The 25870-nt window shown below is 41.5% G+C and overlaps 1 protein-coding gene across 3 annotated transcripts in view; it reads right to left on the bottom strand.

Moving 5' to 3' along the window:
• Positions 1–773: 773 nt before the first annotated feature.
• The window catches only part of LOC125240250 (TBC1 domain family member 4), a 69168-nt gene continuing 44071 nt past the window's right edge, over positions 774–25870 (bottom strand). For all 3 annotated transcript variants that reach the window (XM_048148083.1, XM_048148084.1, XM_048148085.1), the window contains 19 exons: positions 25528–25668; positions 24202–24861; positions 23345–23546; positions 22140–22262; positions 21341–21456; positions 19853–19944; positions 19461–19599; positions 18019–18142; positions 17198–17294; positions 15964–16082; positions 15111–15260; positions 13799–13966; positions 12824–12988; positions 9819–9970; positions 9281–9379; positions 8589–8742; positions 6684–6853; positions 2881–3027; positions 774–2059 (listed from right to left, as the gene is read on the bottom strand). In XM_048148083.1, coding sequence (XP_048004040.1) covers positions 1202–2059; positions 2881–3027; positions 6684–6853; positions 8589–8742; positions 9281–9379; positions 9819–9970; positions 12824–12988; positions 13799–13966; positions 15111–15260; positions 15964–16082; positions 17198–17294; positions 18019–18142; positions 19461–19599; positions 19853–19944; positions 21341–21456; positions 22140–22262; positions 23345–23546; positions 24202–24861; positions 25528–25668 — 3876 coding nt within the window. In that variant the 3' untranslated portion in view covers positions 774–1201. The remainder of the gene's footprint in view (positions 2060–2880; positions 3028–6683; positions 6854–8588; positions 8743–9280; positions 9380–9818; positions 9971–12823; positions 12989–13798; positions 13967–15110; positions 15261–15963; positions 16083–17197; positions 17295–18018; positions 18143–19460; positions 19600–19852; positions 19945–21340; positions 21457–22139; positions 22263–23344; positions 23547–24201; positions 24862–25527; positions 25669–25870) is intronic.

Raw genomic sequence — 25870 nt, forward strand, 5'->3', positions numbered from 1 at the left:
TTTTTTGATTTGTTTTTTTAAGTAGTAACACTACTATATATAAATTATAAACTGAAATAGATACCATACACTAAAGAAAAAGCGAATTCGACGAAATTTCGACGGGTACCTCGGCGGTCGGGGTGGTGTAGCGGTCGAACACGTCAGCCGCGTTAGCTGGAGACCCGGGTTCGATTCCCGGCTTCGCCACCAGTGGGCTTGATCGCTTTTTCTTTAGTGTATGGTATCTATTTCAGTTTATAAGATAAAAGATGTCAGGACAAGTCTATCTAGTCTATACCCTGAAAACATTTAGTAGAAGTAGCACGATATAGCTGTTACAGTTCAGTAAATACATTGCTACCAACTTAACAAACCAATTCGCAGAGTCGAGACTCCTTCGTTTTCTGCTGCGTTCATTGGCGACGCGTCGAATCGCATTCAAATGTATGAGAACTCGATTCAACTCGGCTCGATTCGTCTTAGTGGCCAGGCTTCAAAGAACCATACCATAGACAGTTTTATTTTCATGTTTGCACTCAAACTGCATATTCAAAATGGTAGGCGGTCCACTAGATAACTAAGATGACTGAAAGTAGGTATTTGTTGATTTATAATTTTCTTTCAAAATAAGTGCTTGGTCGTAGAAAAAGTATTGTATGCAACGGTGTTTAACTGAGTCAAAAAATGCTCGTGGCGTCTTTATTAACAATTTTCGGCTTCGCCTCAAATTGTTACCCACGCCACTCACCTTTTTTGACCTCTTTTAACCACCAGTTGCATAAAATACTATAAACTGCAACCATTTTAAACTTCAAGCTAAAATCAATATATATCATAGAGAACTAAGTAAGGGAAGAGTGGTAACTCCATACAACAGTTAAGTGACGTCTAGCGATAATCACGCGTCAACTAGCATAAATTATCAGTACTGCTACTTGTCAATAGATGTCGCGAAGAACGAATAGTCTAATGCTCACAAATTTTTAGCTAATATTACAATGTAACAATCAGTATTCTCTTTTCAATTCCTTCTGCTTGTAATATAAGTTGTAAACTGTTCTAATATTAAATTTTTGGCAGACGAGACACTGTTGACACCCTAGTATCGAGTACTGATAATTTACGCGTGATTGTCGCTAGATGTCACTACAAATAACTCGCATTTACTGATGTATGGAGTTACAAGTCCCTTACATTCCTCTATGACACCATGACAACTTTATTCGCTCAGTATTCTAAAAGGCCTGATTTGCTTCAGCTTAGTAGACTGACCATCAAATTTGATTTCCACATCACAGTCGCTCAAAGGATGTGATATTACCGAACACGTGTCTTCTCTAACTTCTTTCTTATCTTCTGGGCTCATGGGTGTTACAAAACCGCTGTCCTGTTTATTTTCCTTCGGTTCTTTCAAATTCAAGGACATACTTTTCCTACTTTGGAATATGCTTAAGTCTTCATCATACTTCGGAGATAGCTTTTGATCTAATTTCTTTAAGTTCTCATCAAAATCGTGTTTCAACTGCTGTTCGAATAATCTCTCTTGTCTTATTTGTTCATGTGTATTAGCGAAAAATCCTGTGTTTTTCTTGCCTAATTCTTTTAAAGATTCAGTAAGTATATTACTATTTCTCAAACTGTCAGACCTTTTATTCTCAGGTTTCTCTTCAAGAATCTTTAATGGGAAAGGTTTAATAGCTGCTACGGATTGCGATTTCTTAGATAAAAATTGTTTTTTGTCAGATTCTGGTGAGGATTTCTCCTTAACAGCATTGAATACGTCTTCTCTAGATATTTTAGCGAATAGATTAGGCGCGCTGATTCCTGTTTTGAACGTCTTTTTCGGATCGTTTTCATCATCTTCGTTTGAGGTGAATTTTGACGAGAATATTTTGGAGCCGAAGGATATTTTTTTGTTATGGTTCTGGACTATTTTTTTAACCTCTGTGGGCAAATCTTGCCGGTGGTGGGCGGCGATGTACCGACTTAGTAACGTGAGCTGGTGTTCCATGGATTTGTTTATGGATTCGAGACGCGCTTGGCTGTTCTGGTAGGCTGTTATAGCGTCCATGGCAGACTGGAATAGAAAATTGATGTTAGTAAGTATGTTTATGAAAGTTTGGGATTCAGTTTATCTAACAAATAGGCACCCTTAAGTGCGTTTTCACATTATCCGATCCGATATCGGATGTCGGACCGATATCCCATACATTACAGGCGCCATCTTGATTTTTTCCATTGAAATCCTTCCGACATCCGATATCGGATCGGATAATGTGAAAACGGCCTAATTGTGTCGCTTAACTTCAAACTTGGGTAAATAGGCCAAATTTTTTCAAAGTTGTCTACCGCACTTTTTTTGTAACATGGGTATTTTTTCTCAGAATCGCGAGGCCTTTCGATCCTGATAGTAGTAAAATTGTCCAAGGTTTCCATACATTTATCAAACCTTCAATTCCGTTACCGCTATAAGAAATGTATGAAAAAATGGTAACGGAATGGGAATAAACCTTGGGATACTTTTTTTCTCCTATTAGGGTTGAAAGAGGTCGCGATTCTAAGTGGACACGACATAAAAATTTCGAAATCCAAGAAAAAAGTGGGGTCACAGTATAATAAAGAGTACTATCGTACAGGATGGCCACTCCCGCTCCCCTCTGAAAGTGCCGCCCAACCCCTCTCGTTTACCTCACAGTTACCGCCTGTCAAAAACGCGAACAGTCGACCTGTCATATGTCACTCATACAAGCATAGTACGCGTTCACGTACACGAGCTTAGACTGTGTGCTAGGAACGCGCCTCTTTCATATATTTGATCGCCAGTGTCCGAGGTGTGGTGAGGTGGACAATTTTGAAAAAAAAAAATGGCCCATTAGATATATTTATTTTGACACTCACGTCTAGTTCACCCGACATGCGATTAGTCTGTGCGACTAGTCGCCGGTTGTCTTCGGTGAGAGTCGCCAGTCGCGGCATCTCCTCTCTGAGCACCGCGTATTCTACGGCATAGTCGCAAAGCTGACGGCTAATGTCTAGAGTTAGAACCTGGAAGCAAAAAAAAAACATACAGACGACTTGATAACCGTCCTTCTTGAGAGATATGAGGCGAAGGTTAATAACATTCATTATCAATTAATAGAAAATAACCTAACCACAAAATTTAAATTTTGAAAAACCCCCGACCGCGACCTAGTGGACCGATTTTCATGAAACATGGCTAAGAACACTCCCGACTAACTCAGCTTTCAAACAAAAAAAAACTAAATCGGTTCATCCGTTCGGGAGCTACGATGCCACAGACAGACACACACACAGACAGACAGACGGACAAACAAACAAACAGGCAAACAGACACGTCAAACTTATAACACCCCGTCGTTATTGCGTTGGGGGTTAAAAATACAAGTGCGGAAAAGAGGAAATTCGAAACGAGTAACAGAAATAGTATATACAAGTGCGAAAAAAAGTAAGTTCACTGACAAGAAATGAACTTCTCGCACTAGTGTGTAAAAAAGCACCATCAGATCTGTAGTAGTCCCGAATGGCATTTCTGCGACGCGAAATGAAAACGAAACGCCGCGAAAGGTAGTCTGGCTCGTCGCGCCAATACGCAAGAGCTATAGAGATAGATATCTACTAGCGTTTCGTTTCGTGAGCGTTTGTACCATTCGGCTACGCACCCGGTATACCTAGTAGAGTAGAAAAGCCCTAAAACCTAACCCGGCAACCTTCAAATCAAGAGTGAACAGGCATCTTCTGGGCGAGCTCACTCCATCGTTGGCCACGTCTTTGCCTTTGGCTAGTCTGTGGTCAAGAGTAAGCCCATTTATAATAATAATAATAATAATAATGGCGTAGGGATGTGACGACCCCATCGCCCATTGGTTTTACCAGTGCAATCAGTCAACGCAGGGCAGCTTGTGGCGAGCTGTTGGGGAACAGCGACCCCACGTACCCGAGTGCTCCTGGGGAGTCCTGTTACCCGTAAGGCGGGTGGGTGGGACAGTACTCTCTACCTCTGGCTTGCCTTGGCTGGCCGTCCAGAGTGGAGTCGTTAGGGCTACATGCCCCAGGGGTGGAAGTGAAAATTTGCATAAGACGCGAGTTGGTGCAGTGGCTTCACAGCCACTGGGCAGAAAGCGGTGTACACCTCTCGACACCCTTGAGTTCTCACACCGGTGTTGCCCTTGAGCCATCCTGGATGTCGCTTTTTGTGGGGGCCCATCTTGTGGGGACGAGTCACCGTCTGCCGGAAATAAAATTGGATACCGTTTTATTAGGCAGGCGTCCGGTTTTTTATCCATAACCCAGTATTTAGTCCATCACTTTCATCAAAATAGACCAGTTCATTTTAGATTCCATTAACTCTCAAATAGTCCTTACACCCTGGCGGGTGCTGCCTCTGCGTGTGTCCCATGATACGGGCAAAGGCAACATCCGCTCGGTGTACCCCTTACATTTCATTAAAGTGTCGAAAGGGCCTCTACGTGTTGGCTTCGGCCCCGCGCACGCCTCCCAAAGGTCCGGAATACCATTGTTCCGTGATGGGAAAGACATACAAATAATAATAATATTGTCGCTAACAACATTCTGGCTCCCGCTCAAAATGGATGTAGGGTTGGGTCCCGTGGTACTAAAGAGCTCCTCCTCATAGACATGACCATCTGCCAACAAGTTCGGCGGAACAAGGGAGCCATCTCGGCCGCTTGGATTGACTATAAGAAGGCCTATGATTCGGTGCCTCATTCATGGCTGAGAAGGGTATTGGAGCTGTATAAACTTGATGCAGCTTTAATATCCTTCCTGGCTGCATGTATGAGGCAGTGGATCACAGTCCTTCGTCAACCAGGAGGCAGGGATGGCCCCCTGGCCCGCAGGACTTCATAAGGATTGAGCGAGGAATATTCCAGGGTGACAGTTTGAGTCCATTATGGTTCTGCCTAGCTCTGAATCCCCTCAGCACGCTGCTGAAGGATTCTGGGCTAGGTTGCCGGCTTCGGAGAGAGGGTGAAGTCATCTCTCACCTTCTGTACATGGACGATCTCAAACTATTTGCACCGAACACCCAAGACCTGATGGTGCTATTGAAAACCACAGAAGTTTTCAGTACCGCCATCAGAATGGAGTTTGGTGTCGATAAGTGTGCGGTCATGCATGTACAGCGGGGGAGGTTGTAAATTCAGAAAATTTACAACTTTCTGAGACGATGTCGTTCAGATCTATCTCTGAATCAGAAACCTATAAGTACCTTGGTATGTCACAGTCGTTGGGTATTGAGGATGTTGGCATTAGACGGTCGGTGAAGGAGCGCTTTTTCAGTCGGCTCACAAAAGTCCTTAACAGTCTTTTGTCAGGAGGCAACAAAGTGCGCGCCTTTAACGCCTGGGTAATGCCTCTACTCACATACTCCTTTGGCATACTACGGTGGACCCAGACTGAGCTGGACGCCCTGGATCGGAGGGTCCGTTCACTGCTTACCACACATCGTATGTTACACCCGCGCTCGTCTGTTATGAGATTGTACATCCCACGGAAGTGCGGAGGTCGAGGCTTCCTAAATGCCAAAGATCTCCACAACCGTGAGGTGTACAATCTCAGGAATTACTTCCTTAACAACGAGTGTGGGATGCATCGTGATGTGGTGGCAGTTGACGGAAACCTCACGCCGCTCTCCTTGGCGAAAGAGAACTGGCGCAAACCTGTGGTACTAAGTACTGCGGACCGCAAGGCGGTATGGGAGAGCAAGCAGCTACACGGGCGGTTCTACAAGGCCCTCACGGGACCCGATGTAGACCTGCTCGCATCGGTGAACTGGTTACGATTCGGGGACCTCTTCGGAGAAACCGAGGGTTTTGCCTGTGCAATTGCGGACGAAGTTATGATGACGAACAACTACCGGAAATATATCCTGAAGGACGGTACGGTCGACATTTGTCGGGCATGCCGCCGTCCCGGAGAGTCACTCAGGCATATCATTTCCGGTTGTTCTCATCTTGCTAACGGCGAGTACTTGCACAGACATAATCTCGTAGCCAGGATTATTCACCAGCAACTTGCTCTTCAATACGGCCTTGTGGACCGCGAAGTACCGTACTACAAGTACTTGCCTGCGCCAGTTCTTGAAAATGGTCGTGCCACGCTCTATTGGGATCGATCTATTATCACTGACAGGACTATTGTAGCCAATAAGCCTGACATTGTGATAATAGATCGACCGCAACGCCGGGCCGTGCTCGTTGACATCACCATCCCCCATGATGAGAATCTCGTGAAAGCCGAGAAGGACAAGTCCAGTAAGTACCTAGACTTGGCTCACGAGATAACCGCCATGTGGGATGTTGATTCAACGATCATTGTTCCGATAGTCGTTTCAGCGAACGGTCTCATAGCGAAGAGTCTCGACCAACATCTTAAGAGACTCTCGCTAGGTGGCTGGATCAAGGGCCAGATGCAGAAGGCGGTGATCTTGGACACGGCGCGGATAGTCCGACGGTTCCTCTCTCTGCAGCCCTAACCACCGGCAGCTTGGGCCCTGCCCCGCTGCTGGCGGCACCCTAGGTTAGGTTTTTTATAATATGTTTATATGTTTTTATATTGTTTTGTAAATGTTTTTATATTTTATTTTTATATACATATTGTAAAAAACCTAGTAGCCTAGAGAGTGAAAATAAATACTGAGAATAATAATAAAAAAACCCTACCTTCTTCATAACTCGGTCGCAAAGCGCCTTGTTCATATCCGGCAACTTATGCTTCAAGTACTCAGCTGCTTCCTCGCAACTCTCGCATAACATCAGGCCGTCTCTATGTGCTGCCAACAGTGCGAGAGAGACGGAGAACACGATGTCGAGGGACTCCAGGAAGATTAGGTCTGAAATAGAAATTATGAGCAGTCTGGTAATAATTCGCTTTTCGAAACCATGTCGTTATGTAGTTTCGAAAAAGAAATAATTATATTTATAACCACTACACCATTATTCTTATTGCCCAAAACTATTAAAATTGTTTTGACGACTAGTCTGGCGCAGTCGGTAGTGACCCTGCCTGCTACGCCGCGGTCCCGGGTTCGAATCCCGGTAAGGGCATTTATTTGTGTGATGAGCACAGATATCTGTTCCTGAGTCATGGATGTTTTCTATGTATATACGTATTTATATATTATATATATCGTTGTCTGAGTACCCACAACACAAGCCTTCTTGAGCTTACCGTGGGCCTCAGTCAATCTGTGTAAATGTCCTATAATATTTAATATTTCATTTATTTGAAATCCATCTTCTCCATTCGAAACCGAGCAGAAACTAACTTGTGAAGAGAGTCCAGAGATGTGAATGTGACTCCATTTTGTACAGTTCTGATTTCAGAGTAGTAAAGAGAGAGGGAAGAATATCTAGAGAGAGACACACTTATCCCAAGGGAAACTGACTGATGGAAAGAGTCAGCATCCATGGAGTTGCCTAGAGTGCAAGAGAGATGGCTAAAGACTCCAGTTCTGATCTCAGATTAGTAGAAAGAGATGGCTAGATAATAATGACTTACCGAAGACCCTCAAGACGAATCCCAAGGGAAACTTGGTGAAGAGAGTCAGAATCCTCGGAGTTGCGTAGAGTGCAAGAGAGATGGCTAAAGATTCCAGTTCTGATCTCAGATTAGTAGAAAGAGATGCCTAGATAATGCCTTACCGAAGACCCTCAAGACGAATCCCAAGGGAAACTTGCTGGTGAAGAGAGTCAACATCCAAGGGGCTGTATTAAGTGCAAGAAAGATAGAGACTCCAGTTTGTACAGTTCTGACATAGATTAGAAGAAAGAGATGACTATGTTTAAACAGAGGGAGACTTACCGAAGACCCTCACGACGAATCCCAAGAGAAACTGACTGATGAAGAGAGTCAGCATCCACGGAGTTGCGTAGAGTGCAAGAGAGATGGCTAAAGACTCCAGTTCTGATCTCAGATTAGTAGAAAGAGATGGCTAGATAATGACTTACCGATTACCGAAGACCCTCAAGACGAATCCCAAGGGAATCTGATTGGTAAAGAGAGTCATCATCCAAGGGGCTGTATTGAGTGCAAGAAAGATAGAGACTCCAGTTTGTACAGTTCTGACATAGATTGGAAGAAAGAGATGACTATGTCTAGACAAAGACAGTTACCGAAGACCCTCACGACGAATCCCAAGAGAAACTGACTGATGAAGAGAGTCAGCATCCACGGGGCGGCGTAGAGAGCAGGAGAGATGTCTAGACTCCAGTTCTGATCTTAGATTAGTAGAAGAGATGGCTAGATAATGACTTACCGAAGACCCTCACGACGAAACCCAGGGGAAACTGGCTAGTAAATAAAGCCATCCATGATCCAGTGTAGTGTAGAGTGCAAGAGATATGTCAAGAGACTCCAGTTAAACATGGCTACAGAGAGAGAAAGACAAGGAGTAGAATTCCTTGCCGGCGGCTGTATTTCCGAGCTCATATAACCCGGCAACCTTCAAATCAAGAGTGAACAGGAATCTTCTGGGCGAGCTCACTCCATCGTAGGATACGTCTTTGCCTTTGGCTATTCTGTGGCCAAGAGTAAGCCCATTTATAATTTTAAAAAAATACACTTACCGAAAACCCTCACGACGAATCCCAAGGGAAATTGGCTGGTGAAGAGAGTCAGCATCCACGGCGCGGCGTAGAGAGCGGGAGAAATGTCAAGAGATTCCAATTTGGCGTGGAGTTCAGGCTCGTGGTCGCGGAGTAGGCGAGACAGTTGGTATAGCTGGAAAAGATTAATGTATTAGAAGCATTGTAAACTAGTGGCTCTGTGAGCTGTAGACCTTCGCGATATGCTTAGAAAACGCAAGTCTCAGCTTAATCATAGAGGAATAAGTAAGGGAAGAGTTGTAACTCCATACATCAGTAAATGATGGTAAATGCGAGTTATTTGTATACGCATACATAGTGACATCTAGCGACAATCACGCGTCAATCACACGTCAAATAGCTGAATTATCAGTACCACTACTCGATCTCAACAGTGTCTCGTCTGCCAAAAAAATTATATTAGTACAGTTTACAGCTTATATTACAAGAAGAAGGAATTGAAAACATCAGTATTCTGATTAAATACTATTGTAATATTAGCTAAAAATTGATGAGCATTAGACTTTTCGTTCGTCGCGACATCTATTGACAAGTAGCAGTACTGATAATTTACGCTAGTTGACGCGTGATTGACGCATGATTGTCGCTAAACAGTAGGTACACTTATACTGTCGCTGTCAACCGCGAATCCAGCTTCGGGGGTGATCAGTTACCTGTACTTGAAGAGCGCTCATGTCTGGCAAGTACTGTTTCCTGAGTCCACGTCTGAACATGAGGTGCCGCAAGAGAATGAAGGCATCAGCTTCCTCCGTCTGCACAAATATTATTTCATAGAATTACATTTTGAAAAAAAAAAACCGACATCACTATCGGTCCACTGACCGATTCCCATCAAACATGGCTAGGAACGTTTTTAGGAAACCTAGTGGATATTGCTCAGCATCATTCGGATCAGCCTACCAATTTTCATCCAAATCGGAGACGTGATCCAAATGTACAAACTTAAGAGTCCGGTAATGTCAAAAAGTAGAAAATCGCAAAATTGGTAGTTTTCTACGTCTGGTTTTAGTCTCAGTATATACTTATTGATAAGAAAAGCACTTGTTTTAAACAGCGCGTCTTCTTATCTACAAAATCAGTAGTTGACATCAAGGAAAAGTTACTCCCTGAATTAATTATGAGTGTTTTCCTGACGCGCTGACGGGAATTGCACCTATACAGAGTTAGAGATATGACTTTGCGTGTACTTACGTGTAGTAATAGTACTCCAGCGACGAAGCTAAGACCCTGGCAGTAGCCAACGTCCGGGTCTACAAGGGAATAGGCTTTCAGTATGTTGTAGAGGGCGAGTTGTCCGGGACCGAGGGCCGACGCGAAATATGAGTGCTGGGGGAAGGTGCGACCTGAAACAAATAGGTACCTACGTTGAATTGGGATGACGACTACATAAAAAAACCGGCCAAGAGCGTGTCGGGCCACGCTCAGTGTAGAGTTCCGTAGTTTTCCGTATTTTTCTCAAAAACTACTGATCCTATCAAGTTCAAAACAATTTTCCTAGAAAGTCTTTATAAAGTTCTACTTTTGTGATTTTTTTCATATTTTTTAAACATATGGTTCAAAAGTTAGAGGGGGGGACGCACTTTTTTTTTCCTTTAGGACCGATTATTTCCGAAAATATTAATATTATCAAAAAATGATCTTAGTAAACCCGTATTCATTTTTAAATACCTATCCAACAATATATCACACGTTGGGGTTGGAATGAAAAAAATATCATCCCCCACTTTACATGTAGGGGGGGTACCCTAATAAAACATTTTTTTTTCATTTTTTATATCTGCACTTTGTTGGCGTGATTGATATACATATTGTTACCAAATTTTAGCTTTCTAGTGCTAACGGTTACTAAGATTATCCGCGGACGGACGGACAGACATGGTGAAAGTATAAGGGTTCCTAGTTGACTACGGAACCCTAAAAAATGGCATACTGTTTAGTCCGTCAGTTAGATCGTCCAATAAATACTGAACACATATATTTCGCTTTTTCTAATTAATGAAAAAATACAAAGATATAGAGCATCAAAGTTCCGGAGTGGGGGCTTGTGACGTCACTTAGTAAAATTGTACCTAGGCGTGACGTCACCCGAAACTTCAACGCACTGTACCGTCGTCATTTTTCGTTTACGAGAAAAAAAGAAAAAATACGTGTCTAAAATTCTTTGATAATCTAACTGACGGACTAATTCGTTTTTTTTAGTCGTCTCGCCTATTACACAAAATTATTAGATGCCTAATTAAATGATTAAATGATGATGAATGATGAAATTTGACGACCGGTCTGGCGCAGTCGGTAGTGACCCTGCCTGCTACGCCGCGGTCCCGGGTTCGAATCCCGGTAAGGGCATTTATTTGTGTGATGAGCACAGATATTTGTTCCCGAGTCATGGATGTTTTCTATGTATATAAGTATTATAATGCAGGTTCGAATATAGAAACCACCACGGCAGATTTAAAGACGTTTATTGTCAAGAAAACCGAACGACAGTAAATATTACAGAAACAGTAAGACAAGCGTTAGCTAAAACTAAGAAATGGAAAAAAACTAAAAGCAATGAGTTGAATGCGTCACAGTAAATATTAACAAAACAGTACGGCAAGCTAGTACCAAAAGTGAGAAACAAGAAAGCTAAACAATAAGCAGCAAGCGTAAATTATTATTGAGCAAACATTAACATTAAACAATGCTAGCAAATGGGAAACTAACTATAAAAGTTTACAAGAGAATATAATAATACAGTGAAATTGTAACTTTAACAAAGCTAAGCGTTTCGAAAACCAAACATGCGCTAAAACAAGGCAACAGAATTTAACTAATAACTTTACTTTAACAATTAAGCGACAAGCTAAACTTAGCATTTACAACTAAAACATATTACAACTTACGGTTCTTAAACTAATATGCATACGAAACGTAGTGCAATGCCAATCAGATATCCCGTGCTACGGAAGTATCACTCAGCGCAACTACACCTAAGTACAAAGTGTACATCCTAGCACTTAGACAAATACCTAGCGGCTGACCGGCACGTACCGTGCTACGGAAGCAATACCGGGCGGTCGCGATGCTTAGCTCGTCAAGTCAGCTACTCCGTCCCATGTCAATGTGATCGGATCGCTGCGCGAGACCAACTGAGCGAGCGCCGGCCGCGCGGTGGCTTATAAAGGCCTGGCGCGGGCGAACGAGCGGGCTGCGCGCGCGCGGGGTAAGGCGGGTTACTAGTACCGGGCTCATTGAGGAGCGCTTATCGCTCATATTTTTACTACGCGCGGTGGTTTCTGTTTACGTTGCATTATAGTATTTATATATTATATATATCGTTGTCTGAGTACCCACAACACAAGCCTTCTTGAGCTTACCGTGGGCCTCAGTCAATCTGTGTAAGAATGTCCTAAAATATTTATTTATTTATTTATTTATGATCAATGTTATCACAAATTGAAATAAAACTATAGACACGGATTATACCGCGTATAATGAATTACAATAAATCCTGTCATTCATTCATTCCATGTCATTCTGATGAAGCCTAGGTCCCTCTATAGGCATCTGTTACTATACGGTAGTACTCTTTATTATATTATGCCTCTGTAATAAGTACTAAGGCACCCTATTATTATGGTAAATAAGTCTGAAATAAATGATTTCAATTTCAATTAGACTAGAGATGGGCCGAATATTCGGTAAATATTCGGTATTCGGCATATTCAGCAAGTTTTTAATTGTTCGTATTCGGCCGAATTATTCGGTTGCATTGCCGAATATTTACCGAATAAACAAAGTAAACAACTAATGAAGATCTTACGTATTCCATTGGATAATAAGCTCCTATTTTAGTAGCTTTTTCAGGAACTGCTAAAAAGAGAGAAACCTATGCGTCAAAATATAAATACAATTGTTTTTTTTTTTTTAAGTTAAAAACCGTAGTTTAAGAGTTGAAAAGGATTCAGAGTTGTTTTAACTAAGTTTTAGTTATTCACTAAATCTTAAAAAAATAGATATAGATGGTTGTAGTAACATATGTAACGATTATCAATCATTTAAAAGTTTTAATGAATCCCCTTAAAAAATATCGTGTAACCGAATATTCGGCCGAATGTTCGGTTCGGTAAGAGCTGAACCGAATGTTCGGCCGAATATTCGTATTCGGCAAAGTCCATATTTAGGCCCATCTCTCAATTTGGCCATAGTCTTACCAAGGTCTATAAGGATGGCGTGCTGATGTTTAGTGAGACCGGCTAACAGCGTCTTGTAGGAGGTCTGGTATTTCGGATACTGCTTCGGATCCGGTGGAGGGGAGCGGAGGCAGGCTTGCTCTGCGAGGAAGTACCACACCAGACCGCGGCTCATGCGGGGAACACCTGGTAAATGAACATAAATTAGCCCTCTACAAACACGCGCAGTTTAATTAAGAACTGCCATCTATTGTTTTGAGAAAACTATTTGGTAAGGTTTGTTGTACCGAGAAAATTTGTAAATAATGCCGCAATATTCCACTAGATGTCACTATACTACTGCTTCTCCTTCCACTTGTTGGGATACTAAGGTATCCACGGACGATCTGCAGCATATCTTTTTGGATACTATGCTATTGTGTGATGGTCAAGTGGATAAGTACAAAGATAAAATTAACCTCTTGACTTTGTATGATATTTAAGGATAGAGGCGAAATCTTTTGTCAAAATTTTTTTGAGATTTCAACCAATTGTTTTTGGCCCCACACTCGTAGAGTCTCTCAAATACCTACCTAAATTTACCTTAGACTTTTGTAAAAATTCAAGTGTTTTTATGACCAAAAAACCAGTTTTAGTGCCTAAAATTGTCCAACTTTGCTGCTAAATATTACAGAAACAATGAGCTGTGAAGTAATTATGATATAAGTACTATTTCTGGCATTTCGTGTCTGACATCCGTTGGCTCGTTGGGTGGACGACATTCGAAAAACTGCGGGGCACTTCTGGATGAGATTAGCCCAGGACCGGGATAAGTGGCGTACACGAAGGGAGGCCTATGCTCAGCAGTGGGCGATTAATGGCTGAAATTATGATGACGATGAAGTACTATTTTGCTTTAAGAAGATGCTGTTAATATTACAGACCGTAGAAACTACCATAATATCAATGGATTCATATCGAAGGTCTACGCCAAAGCCCTTTAAGTAAAAGTATTACCTTGTATAACAGCCTGTGTCAACATATGTCTATCCACTTTAGCCACCGGCTGCGAGCGATCCCTGGAAGCTAGAAGCGAGTCCCACATGGACACAACTCCGGTGTCACATGCGCCTAGCTCCACGTACTCCAGCTTTATGCGACGGACTGCTGAGGTTTCTTCGCTTTCTGTAATATCAGAAACAGACATTTTAAAAATATATATTCAAGTCAATGGAATAGGTCCAGAAAGTTAAGATTGAGGGATTTAAGGGTTACCTAACCTAACCTTAGAGTGTTGGAAGCCACGAAAGGAAGGAGATCGGAAATGCCGGGCGGTTTGTATTGAAACCTCTTGCAAGTTCTTAAACCCACACTTGTATATGGACGCTCCTATCGGGCTATTGAGTAAACTGGCTTGTTGAGGTCAAATCTCTGGAGATAAAGCACAAGCTGAGCTGATTACAATGGGCGAAGAAGGGTAGAACTTACTCTTGAGTTTGGCGAGACTCTAAGGACCAGAAAACTGGATTTCTTCAAGACCCCAAACTTTCCGATATGAATCCAGGTCATTGACATTTTCTTAGAGACCTAAGCATGACAGTAGCACCAAGATACAATGGTACCGCTGAAACTTGAGTCGAAACTGTCAACAATCTTGAAGTCAAAACCCACTAGGAAAGTCACTAGTTGGGCTGATGATGAAGGAGTTGGACTTATTCTCGAGTTTAGCGTTTTCTCTCTCCATCCTGAGGATCAGTACAGTCTGGTCGATGGCGATCTTAAACAGCTACCGGAGTTCTTCCATGCTCCTCTTATCATGTAAGAAAGACGATGAACTGAACTCTAGACTCCAAGGTTCCAGAAAGCTAAATTAACTCTTCGGGTTTCCAAATTTTCTAATATCGATTCAGGTCATTGGCATTTTATTAGAGACCTAAGCATGACAGTAGCACCAAAATACAATGGTACCGCTGAAACTTGAGTCGAAACTGTCAACAATCTTGAAGTCAAAAAACCCACTAGGAAAGTCACTAGTTGGGCTGATGATGAAGGAGTTGGACTTATTCTCGAGTTTAGCGTTTTCTCTCTCCATCTTTACAAGACGTACAGTCTGGTCAATGGGAGGGCCATCCACAGCAGCCGTAATTCCTTTTTTCACATCAACAAGACGGTAAACTGAACTCTAGACTCTAACGCAGATTATCGGCATGTCAGTAGTGGGCTTGACATGTTAGTAGTACAAAAGATACGATGGTGCCTCTGAGACTGGAGTAGAAACTTAGGGGTCAAAACTCACGAATGGAGCTGATGATGAAGGGGTTGAACTTACTCTTGAGCTTGGCGTTTTCTCTCTCCATCCTGACGAGGAGTACGGTCTGGTCTATGGCCATCTTCCACAGATGCCGGAGTTCCTCCCTGCTCCTCCTGCCGGGACGGGAGGAGGGCAGGCCCAGGAGATTCGCGGGAGTCAGGTCACCGGCTAGAACAGAAAATTTGCAATACACATTTTTTTTCGTTATAAATGGGCTTACTCTTGGCCTCGATGGAGTGAGCTCGCCCAGGAAATGCCTGTTCACCCAAGATTTGTTTTTTAAGAGTATTTTATTACACATCGCGAGAAATGTCAATGCTGAATTGAAAATAAGATGAACCAGTGTTGGACAGTGTCCCAGTAGATGCCGTTTTCAGTATTATGTCTTTGTCAATAACTACTCGTAGAAGGATGACAACTATTAGCATGTCGAGCACTGGTACCTTAGATGTCAAACACTAAATAACTGATGTATTGTCTGATACTAATATGGTTAGAAATGTCATGTCTTGGTAGATATAGATCAGGGTGGCTAGCCGAATGGCACAATCGCTCACGAAACGCTCACGAAACGAAGCGCTAGTAGATATCTATCTCTATCGCGCTTGCGTATTGGCGCGACAGAGCCAGCGGCGTATCGCTTTCGTTTGGCGTCGGAGAAATGCCATTCGGCTACGGGGCCTGGAGAGTTACCATGAAGTATAGTATGAATATTCTGAGATGGTTTTTTGGCTTTTGCCGTAATCTGTTAAACAAAAGCCTTTGTTTCTATTATTCACGGCGGCTAGCTCCCGTCTCCATGGCACGCGATAAAGTCTCAGTGTAGTTAAAAAGCAACTACCATGATAGCAAAAAGCAACTATCATGATACCTTCGCACTGCACGTCAGTAGGTTGTACAACTTTCTCGTAGATGGCTTGCCGCCAGGTGGCGTCGTGTTCAGTTCCTGCTTCAGTCGGCGCAGGCCGGTTGTCGCTCACTTTTAGAAATCTGTTGACAAAACAAATATCCAGTTATTTACAAGGAAGATAGCCACCAAATTAAAATTTTGAAAAAACCCCTGACAAAGTGCACCGATAATCATGAAACATGGCTAAGAACACTCCGGTCTAATTCAGATTTCAAACAAAAAAAAACTAAATGTAAATCGGTTCATCCGTTCGGGAGTCATAGACAGACAGACAGACACGTCAAACTTATAACACCCCGTCGTTTTTTCATCGGGGGTAAAAATGGAAGAAATGAGCGTTTTCAGATTTGAATTCTGAAGATAACCTGGAAATTTTCTGTCTGTTTTGCTATAAATCCGTTTTTATTTTTAACTCCCGATGCAAAAACCACGGCGTGGTATAAGTTTGACTATCTGTCTGTCTGTGGCATCATAGCTCCCGAACGGATGAAACGATTTAAAATTTTTTTAAAGCTGAATTAGTAGGAGTATGAGCTATGTTACATGAAAGTCGGTCAAATATCATGTTTTTTTTTTATTTAAATTTTGTAGTTTTAGGGTTCCGTAGTCAACTAGGAACCCTTATAGTTTCGCCATGTCTGTCTGTCCGTCCGTCCGTCCGTCCGTCCGTGGATAATCTTAGTAACCGTTAGCACTAGAAAGCTGAAATTTGGTACCAATATGTATATCAATCACGCCAACAATGTGCAAAAATAAAAAATGGAAAAAAATGTTTTATTAGGTTACCCCCCCCCCCCCCCCCCCCCTACATGTAAAGTGGGGGCTGATATTTTTTTTCATTCCAACACCAACATGTGATATATTGTTGGATAGGTATTTAAAAATGAATAAGGGTTTACTAAGATCGTTTTTTGATAATATTAATATTTTCGGAAATAATCGCTCCTAAAGGAAAAAACTCTCTCTAACTTTTGAACCATATGTTTAAAAAATATGAAAAAAATCACAAAATTAGAACCTTATAAAGACTTTCTAGGAAAATTGTTTTGAACTTGATAGGTTCAGTAGTTTTTGAGAAAAATACGGAAAAGTACGGAACCCTACACTGAGCGTGGCCCGACACGCTCTTGGCCGGTTTTTTTTTTATTTAAATTTTGTATTTTTTTGAAGGTTTTATTAGACTTGTTCCACTTACATGTCCATCATGGGAGAGTTGACAGGTTCCTCCTTCAGTTCCTCTTCCTCTTCAGCCGGCGGGGTCATGTTCGAAGGCTTCGGCGACGGTGGCGGTTCTGAAACCAATCCATACTAATATTATAAATGGGAAAGTGTGTGTCTGTTTGTTTGTCCGTCTTTCACGGCAAAACGGAGCGACGAATTGACGTGATTTTTTTAGGGGAGATAGTTGAAGGGCTGGAGAGTGACATAGGCTACTTTTTGTCTCTTTCTAACGCGAGCGAAGCCGCGGGCAAAAGCTAGTATTTAATAAAATTACTTGATTTGTTCCCTACATCGGTTTAATATTTAGCTTTGAATCAAGGCTCGGAACCGGTTTATTTTTACCGGTTAATACCGGTTTATTTCGATTTTACTCCGAACTTTTCAAAGAACCCGAACGTTATGTGAACTTTATTTTAACCGAAATAAACCGGTTTATTCGACGAGCGGCGAGACGCACCTAAATACCTACGTTCACGCAGCGAGTTTTTTTGTTTGATTAGAACAGTGTTACCTATCATGCTGCGGAATAAACCGGTTTATTTTGTTCTAAGCCCGTTAATCGAACGAAACCTTCATGAAAGAGTTCTCCTAAAAACCGGTTTAGAAATAGCGGTTTTTCGAGCGAAAAACGAAATTTAAAGGTTTGTCCGCAAGTAGGTACGTGATAACGGTTTGAAAATTTAACCGGTATCCGAGCCCTGCTTTGAATCGAGTCGGTGTGGAGTTGAAATATTGTGGCTTAGGTAACTCGGTTAAGATATAAAGTTTGGCTCGATTCGTATAATGAATCCTTACCACTTCCGTTAAGGACGGCAGGCGACAGAGACTTGCACCGAGTCTGGTCAGGTGACAACATTTCAGATACCGAGGGCTCCGAAGATGTATCCAGTATTGGAGGAGTCGGTAGTGGGGATGGCTCCTGAAATGATCAAAATGTGCTTTCCGATATATTTTTTTATACTACGTTAGTGGCAAACAAGCATACGGTCCGCCTGATGGAAAGCAGTCATCGTAGCCTACGGGAGCATATCTTTTTTTTCGCCACTTTTATGAAATGCGATATTTTTGAAAAAAAAATGCTATTTCTACTCAGAATCACTGGCCTTTTCCAATCCTAATAGTAGTTAAAAAAATTGTCCCATACAATTTTTTCTTATTTTGTTACCATTTTCCGTACATGTTGTGTGGGGTAACAAAAGAGGAAAGCAACAAAAATGTATGGAAATTCTGGGGCACTTTTTGTCTGCCAGTGAGATTGAAAATACTCGTGATTCTGAGTACAGTTGACTTAAAATTCCCTTAAAAAATCAAAATTAAAAAAATGGCAAAGAAAAGAAATGCTCATGGAAGAGTATTACATGCGCGTTGCCAACCCATTAGAAATTTGTACACTCCCTTTTGCTGTGTTAAGTAGACAGCAAAAAGGAGTGTACAAGTTCCAAGGAGGGTTCGGGTTGCCGACGACCCAAAGGACAATAAACGGAAAAAATTAGTTTCTTAGGTTCTTCCGTCATCAGCACACCGCACCCTCGTTGAGATCTGGCAGCCTTACTCATCGGCAGGAACACAACACGCGGTCTTCTGTAAGGCGGCGGTACTTCCCCAGTTGGGCTCTGCTCTAGATATAAGCGAGATGATATCCGCTGTGCTGTGCCCTACCACACAAAGCGGAATATCATTCGCTATGCCCTATTTACTTGTCCTACAGCGACGAAATACGTCTTATCACGCTATATTTGACAAATACAGCCAGCAAGCGTTTTACGACTTCGTACAACCTGGCTGGTATGCAACAGCCAATACCTGGGACCTGGGTAAACTTTAAATGTATAATAATCTTCAATAACCTAACCACAAAATTAAAATTTTGAAAAAACCCCCGACCGCGACCTAGTGGACCGATTTTCATGAAACATGGCTAAGAACACTCCCGACTAACTCAGCTTTCAGACAAAAAAAAAACTAAATTTAAATCGGTTCATCCGTTCGGGAGCTACGATGCCACAGACAGACACACACAGACAGACAGACACGTCAAACTTATAACACCCCTTCGTTTTTGCGTCGGGGGTTAAAAACTAGTAAGATTTGGAGGTGTAAAGTATCTCCAAGCGACCCTCTTTTTAGGGTTCCGTACTAAAAAGGTACAAAAGGAACCCTTATGGTGCCGCTCTGTCAGTCTGTCTGTCTTCCTGTTCCTGTAAGTTTTCGAAAACATGCGAATGTGTGATTCTTACCTTCTTAATGTGAGGAATGATATCTTCTTTGGACAAACTGGATTTCCTCTTAAGAAGATGGTCGAAACCGCTCGAGAGGGAACGGCGGGCCTTCATGAAGATGGTGCTGCCACCTAGATATTGGTTCAGGAACTCCGACCTGATTATAGAGTAAAGATTTATTTTTTCAAGTAGGCATGTTACAATGCGCATATGAACGTCAAATCAAGCTGCACCGGCTCTAACCCTACGCCTCAGCCTCGAGAAGATTTCAGTCCCCCCTCAGTTGGAGGGGGTATCCGCTATGGAACTGGCAACTAACTGTCGCTTGGTCGCTTATTCCATAACACTGTCCAATTTATCTAGATGAGTCAAATAGCCAATAATTAAAGAGAGAGAGAAGACAGTCGTACCTGTTTTCGGCAGTGTCGTGTATATGCCTGGTCTGTTTCGCTTCGCAGTGGGCTCGCAATAACATCATTAAGAACGCATTGTGCTCGTTTACCTGAAAAACATTTAATATTTAAAATACCTGCACCAGTCATGGATGCTTTACTTTATACATTCCATCTAGGTCCATGACCATTATTGGTTACATTATTCTTTAGGTACAATAGGCTAGTTTCCTACTAGTCAAATCAGCTTCTTTTTAAGAACTGTCAAAACGTTTTGCTAATATGGAATTACCAAGGAATTACTATTAAATACTAAGGAGTGACGTCACGGTCAATTCGTTTACTTTATATCTTCTCTTTGACTTATTAAATAGAAATTATGTTTAAACACCATGTTTTCTTATAATTATGTGGTGCTTTATTTCGTGCACTACATAAAATATTTTTCCCCTCACTAGCTCCGAAACACGTGTTTTGTCCTTTAATACCAGCGGGTAAAAACGCATTTTATCCACTAGTGGGTAAAGTAATTTGACCTTGAATAAAGTCAAATTAACTGCTTTAAAATTGATAAAAGTAGGTGAATCTAGTAATAAAGATGATTTACCTCCTGTGGAACTACCTGGAAGCAGTGATAAACGCATTTTTTGCGTTGTAGTTTCCTCGCTATAGTGAGGGGAAAAGTTTTGTGTTACACTAGGGTGCAAATGTATTTTACTTCTCGTGTGTTAAAAAACTCGCAAGTTCAGGATTCTATTCTTGAACCACTCGCTTCGCTCGTGGTTCAACTATAGAATCCTTTCACTTGCTCGTTTTTTAATTCCACACTCGGCGTTAAAATACAACTTTGCCCCCTTGTATAACAAATAACTATTATTTGTAACCCCCGACGCAAAAACGACGGGGTGTTATAAGTTTGACGTGTCTGTCTGTGTGTGTGAAAAAATATTAGGTAGAAATTTAGATTGAAAACGTAACAGATACCCACCAGCGATATTCTGGTGTTTACCTGAAACGTCTCGAAGAACGAATAAAAATTTTGAATTTTGAATTGTCAAATCGGCCAGCACCAAACGCAAAGTACAAAAAAGGATGGAGGAAAAAAACCGTTACATCTGTCTGTCTGTCTGTCAGTGTGTGTGTGTGTGTCTGTCTATGGCATCGTAGCTCCCGAACGGATGAACCGATTTGGAGTTAGTTTTTTTTGTCTGAAAGCTGAGTAAGTCGGGAGTGTTCTTAGCCACGTTTCATGAAAATCGGTCCACTATGTCGCGGTCTGGGTTTTTTCAAAATTGTAATTTTGTGGTTAGGTTATAAGTGAAGATAGTTGAAGGGATTGACCGTCCATACTCGTAGATATTAAAATAAATAAAAAAATAAAATAAAACAATTTTATTTCGGATAAAAATCCATAGCTGTTAGTAACATGTACATTTAACTTATAAAATAGTGTTAGTGGAATTACAGACTAATTATTAAACCTATATTACTTAACGCACACCTTACCTCGTACATATGGTTGGTCCCGCCCTGGTATTTAGTGATGATTAGATCCTGCTCATCTTCAGGTAACTGCTCGATTCGCCGCAGAATGAACGCGTGCGTTTTCTTCTCGTTCATGCCTGAAAATTTAATATACCAGTGTTGGACACTTTGAAGAGGCAGGCACCAGTTACGGACAGGTCGCCTTAATTTTCTTTACTACGGCTACGGTGATCTGTATAAGATTGTCCGTCGCATGTTTCCTTTGTATGCTTTTTAATCCATTACTGGTTAGAAATTATCAAAATGCTTGTAAATTTGGATCACGTTTTCGATTTAGAAAATAGTTATTTGTTGTATAAGTACAAGGGTGCAAAGTTGTATTTTAACGCCGAGTGTGGATTTGAAAAACGAGCAAGTGAAAGGACTCTATAGTTGAACCACGAGCAAAGCGAGTGGTTCGAGAATAGAATCCTGAACTTGCGAGTTCCACACGTAGATGGCGACACAAAAAAATGCCTTGTTGCCATCGATTGTTTGTAAAGTGTCACTTTCGAGCTATAAATCTATGTCAAAAGTGACACTTAACGCCATCTATAAGAAAAATCGAAAGCTACAGGACATTTTTTTAGTGGCGCCATCTATGTGTGGTGTAGTGTATGCCCGTTCTTAGGCGGTCGCATTTTAATGTAGGGATGGTATGATCTTTTTATATTTAATCTATGTTATTACCTTCAACATCATGACTCTCTGCTCACACGTCAGGTTAGGAGACCTTTCTCTTTACTGTGTATGTATGTATGTAGGGGTGTATGTGTATTACCTTCAACATCATGACACAGCCTGTGGTACCACAGCATCGGACAGTGCTCACACGTCAGGTTAGGAGATTTTTCTCGCGACTTCTTGAGAAGCTCGGCATGTGCCACGAACGCTTGCTTGATCGCTGGAACAAGATCTGCTTTGAATCGAGAGCTTTTTTCATACGGCAGGTATGGGTGAAACTGTTCTACATGAGACTTACATAAGGTGTTAACAAATTGGTCACGGATATTTTAAGGGACATTATTTAACATCACAACTACAACACAATCTTCGTATGATTTTTTTGCTTTCATTTACCAAACAAAAAACATATCATAATTTATTTTCTAAATAATCATCCTCTTTAATGTAATTGCATGTCAGGATGATGTCTGTTTGCTGTTATGTTACGTTAACAGTGTCTGGAGAGGTCTCATTTCACTATTTTATTAACAGGGTGTTTTAAACATAGTAAATTTATTTCCTAGTTTCCTCCAAAAAACTAAACAAATAAAATCTGCAATGTTCCATACATAAATATACTCCAGGAGCGGAGTACTATCAGCCATAAAAATATCCTTAACTAAGTTGTTAACACCCTATACTGACCGGGATATAGACCGTGATTACCCGTTTTGGTTTTTTCTTGAGGCCCGATATTTCGACGCAGTTCCATGCATCATGATCACGGGAAACTGAAGACGGCGGGTGGATGTCAAAGTTGCGTAGACAGCGCGCGATCTACCCTCATTCGCGCGCGTCGGCTGCGTTTGTTCTCAGCGTTACCACTGGTTGCGTTCACACTCGGTCTTTATAAGTGTAGTGTAGTGCGTCATAGCACATATGATATATTATGATTCATCTCAAGACCACCCAATGACTAGGTAATTACATCCTGAAATCCGCGACCAAAAATCCGTATCCCTGTGTTTTTAACCCCCGACGCAAAAACGACGGGGTATTATAAGTTTGACGTGTCTGTCTGTCTGTCTGTGTCTGTCTGTCTGTCTGTCTAGCTCCCGAACGGATGAACCGATTTGGATTTAGTTTTTTTTTTGTCTGAAAGCTGAGTAAGTCGGGAGTGTTCTTAGCCATGTTTCATGAAAATCGGTCTACTATGTCGCAGTTGGGGGTTTTTTCAATATTTTAATTTTGTGGTTAGGTTAGTTTTATTTAGACTGTAGCTGTCTATACGGAGTTACATATGTCTTTGATAATACTCACCATTGACAACCTCCAAGGCGACAGAATCGCTCTCACACTTGAAGACGTAAGCCGCATAGCTCTCATTGGTCTCTCGACACACGAAGCCAAAGTGGTCCTTATTGTGTCTCCCGATGACGCAACTAGCGACATCTTTGAAGGCACGGTGCAAGAGAATCTGCTTTCGATCAGGGCTGATGAGGCGAAGTTCCGAGCGGCCTACCTGAGGAAAAATAGAAGATACATATACATACATACATACATACATACATACAATCACGCCTGTGTCCCATGAAGGGGTAGGCAGAGCACATCAAACTACTCAGGTTTCAGTGCCACTCTTGGCAAATAAGGGGTTGAAAGAAAACGAAACTGTGACATTGCAGTGACAGGTTGCCAGCCTGTCGCCTACGCTACAATTTAACCCATATCCCACAGTCGCCTTCTACGACACCCACGGGAAGAAAGGGGGTGGTGAAGTTCTTAACCCGTCACCACACAGAAGGTATATTTTTGCAAATACTAGTAGAAGCAATGGCACAAAGTTTTCAGTTGAAGGACATTGTTTTTGGTTTCAAAATAAAAATCTAAATAAAATTTGTAGCTGTGTGGTTTTAGATTATAACGCACTGCGTGGGTGCGCGGGCGGGTGGGCGCTTGGGAAAGTGCAAACGACAGAGTTGAGTGGAGGAAAAGAGGAGAGGCCTTTGCGACAAAATCCAGGAAACAGTGTATTTCATGAAGGTTAGTCTAGAAAACTATTAAAAAAGTAAGTGGAAGTCAAAAAATCGCTTCGCCTCAAATTACCCACGCCACTCGCCTTTTTTTACCTCTCTGGTGGTTACCAGTTGCATAAAATACTATGATCAAATACTTACTTGAAACAGCATTGTCCTATTTTGCTCCCCTATAACTTGTGCTATTGGCGTCTTCAAACTAATAGTTCCTATCGACGCAGACCGGTCTCTTAAAAACGATTTATTCTCCGGCATTCCTGAATTACTACCTTCTTCATTCTTCCTTCCCGATTTCGTTTCTTCAAAAGTTATATTAGTTGAGCTATCCGATTTTTTAATAACCACACCTTTTTCTACTAAATTAAGTTTTAAATCTAATTTATTCCTCTGATTAGTTTTAACATCTATTGGATTAATTGAACTAGTATTAACTAATTTTCTATCTTCTTCTTTTAAGAAATTCGTTTGACAGAATTGAGTTATAGAAGAAGCTGTTTCAGATATAATTGATCTGATTTCTTCATGTTTTTCTTCATCTTCTGCTACTGTACCTAAATTAGGTACATTAAGTACTATATCAGCTTTCCTTCCATTGACTCTTTCTTTAGTAAATTTCTCGAATTCTTGGTCTAAGTCTGTGTTGTCTGTTTTTACAATGTCAGGTAGATTTTCATTGCTTTTCCAGGACAGAGATTTGTCAGGTTCTAGAGGGGTGTTTGATAATGACACGCTTGTTTTCTTGTCCGTTGATTCAGTCTTTTTTTCATTTAAGTTTTCTGTAGAATCGCTGTAGATTGAGGTCTGTGAATGAAAAATAATAAAAACAGTTACAGGCTAATAATATTAATACCTGTAGCCCATTTCTCAAAGCTGAAAGTTACAAGTTACAAGAGGAAGCCTCTTTTCAATTTGTTATATTAGACATTGACTACCACTTGTAAATTGTAACTTGTAGCTTCGAGAAATGGGCCCCAGATCCACCTAGTGATTGGAGAATAGGAAACTATTGGGAAAATGTCCATCACTGGTACATGAACATGTACTAGTAGTGGACAAAATTCAATTTATGTCACAAACAAATACAAAAGCAAAGCGTGTTGCACATATTGTGGTTTGTTTTATTAATGACTAGCTTATGCCCGCGGCTTCGCTCGCGTCAAATTCGAAAGTTGCGGAATGCTCCATACAAACTTCCACCCCCCATTTTAGGGAAGTGGGAAGTTAGAAAGAGACAAAAAGTAACCTATGACACTCTCCATCCCGTCAACTATCTACATTTCAAAAATCACGCCAATTCGTCGCTCCATTTTGCCGTGAGCCGTGAGAGACGGACAAACAGACATACACTTTCCCATATTAGTATGGATGTAGGATAAGTATGTGACGATGCTTGGGCGGATCACGTTTGTATTTATTTGATTATGAATAGATTATTTTAATTAATGCAAAAAACATGTCCAATCTTACCCCATTGGACGACAACAGGCTGTGTCGCCGTTGATTCTTCGCCTTGTCTGCCTCATGCTGAGCGAATTTGATTAAAGCGTCATCTATGAGCGACTCGGGAACCTTCCGCTGCGATATCCGGACTTTCCCTATGTATAACACCTGTAATGGTAAGACAAACTGTAAATGGGATGACGACTAAAAAAAACTATATAGTCCGTCAGTTAGATCGCGAGAGTATCGCTCTTTAGCGATAAGACCGCCTGTTGTTTACCTTTGTTCGTGTTGCTTCCATGTTTTGTATTGTTGTATTTTATCAAGGTGTGCAATAAAGAGTATTGTATTGTAGATCATCAAAACATTT

This window comes from Leguminivora glycinivorella, chromosome 27 (assembly GCF_023078275.1).
Source record: "Leguminivora glycinivorella isolate SPB_JAAS2020 chromosome 27, LegGlyc_1.1, whole genome shotgun sequence".
Classification (NCBI taxonomy): domain Eukaryota; kingdom Metazoa; phylum Arthropoda; class Insecta; order Lepidoptera; family Tortricidae; genus Leguminivora; species Leguminivora glycinivorella.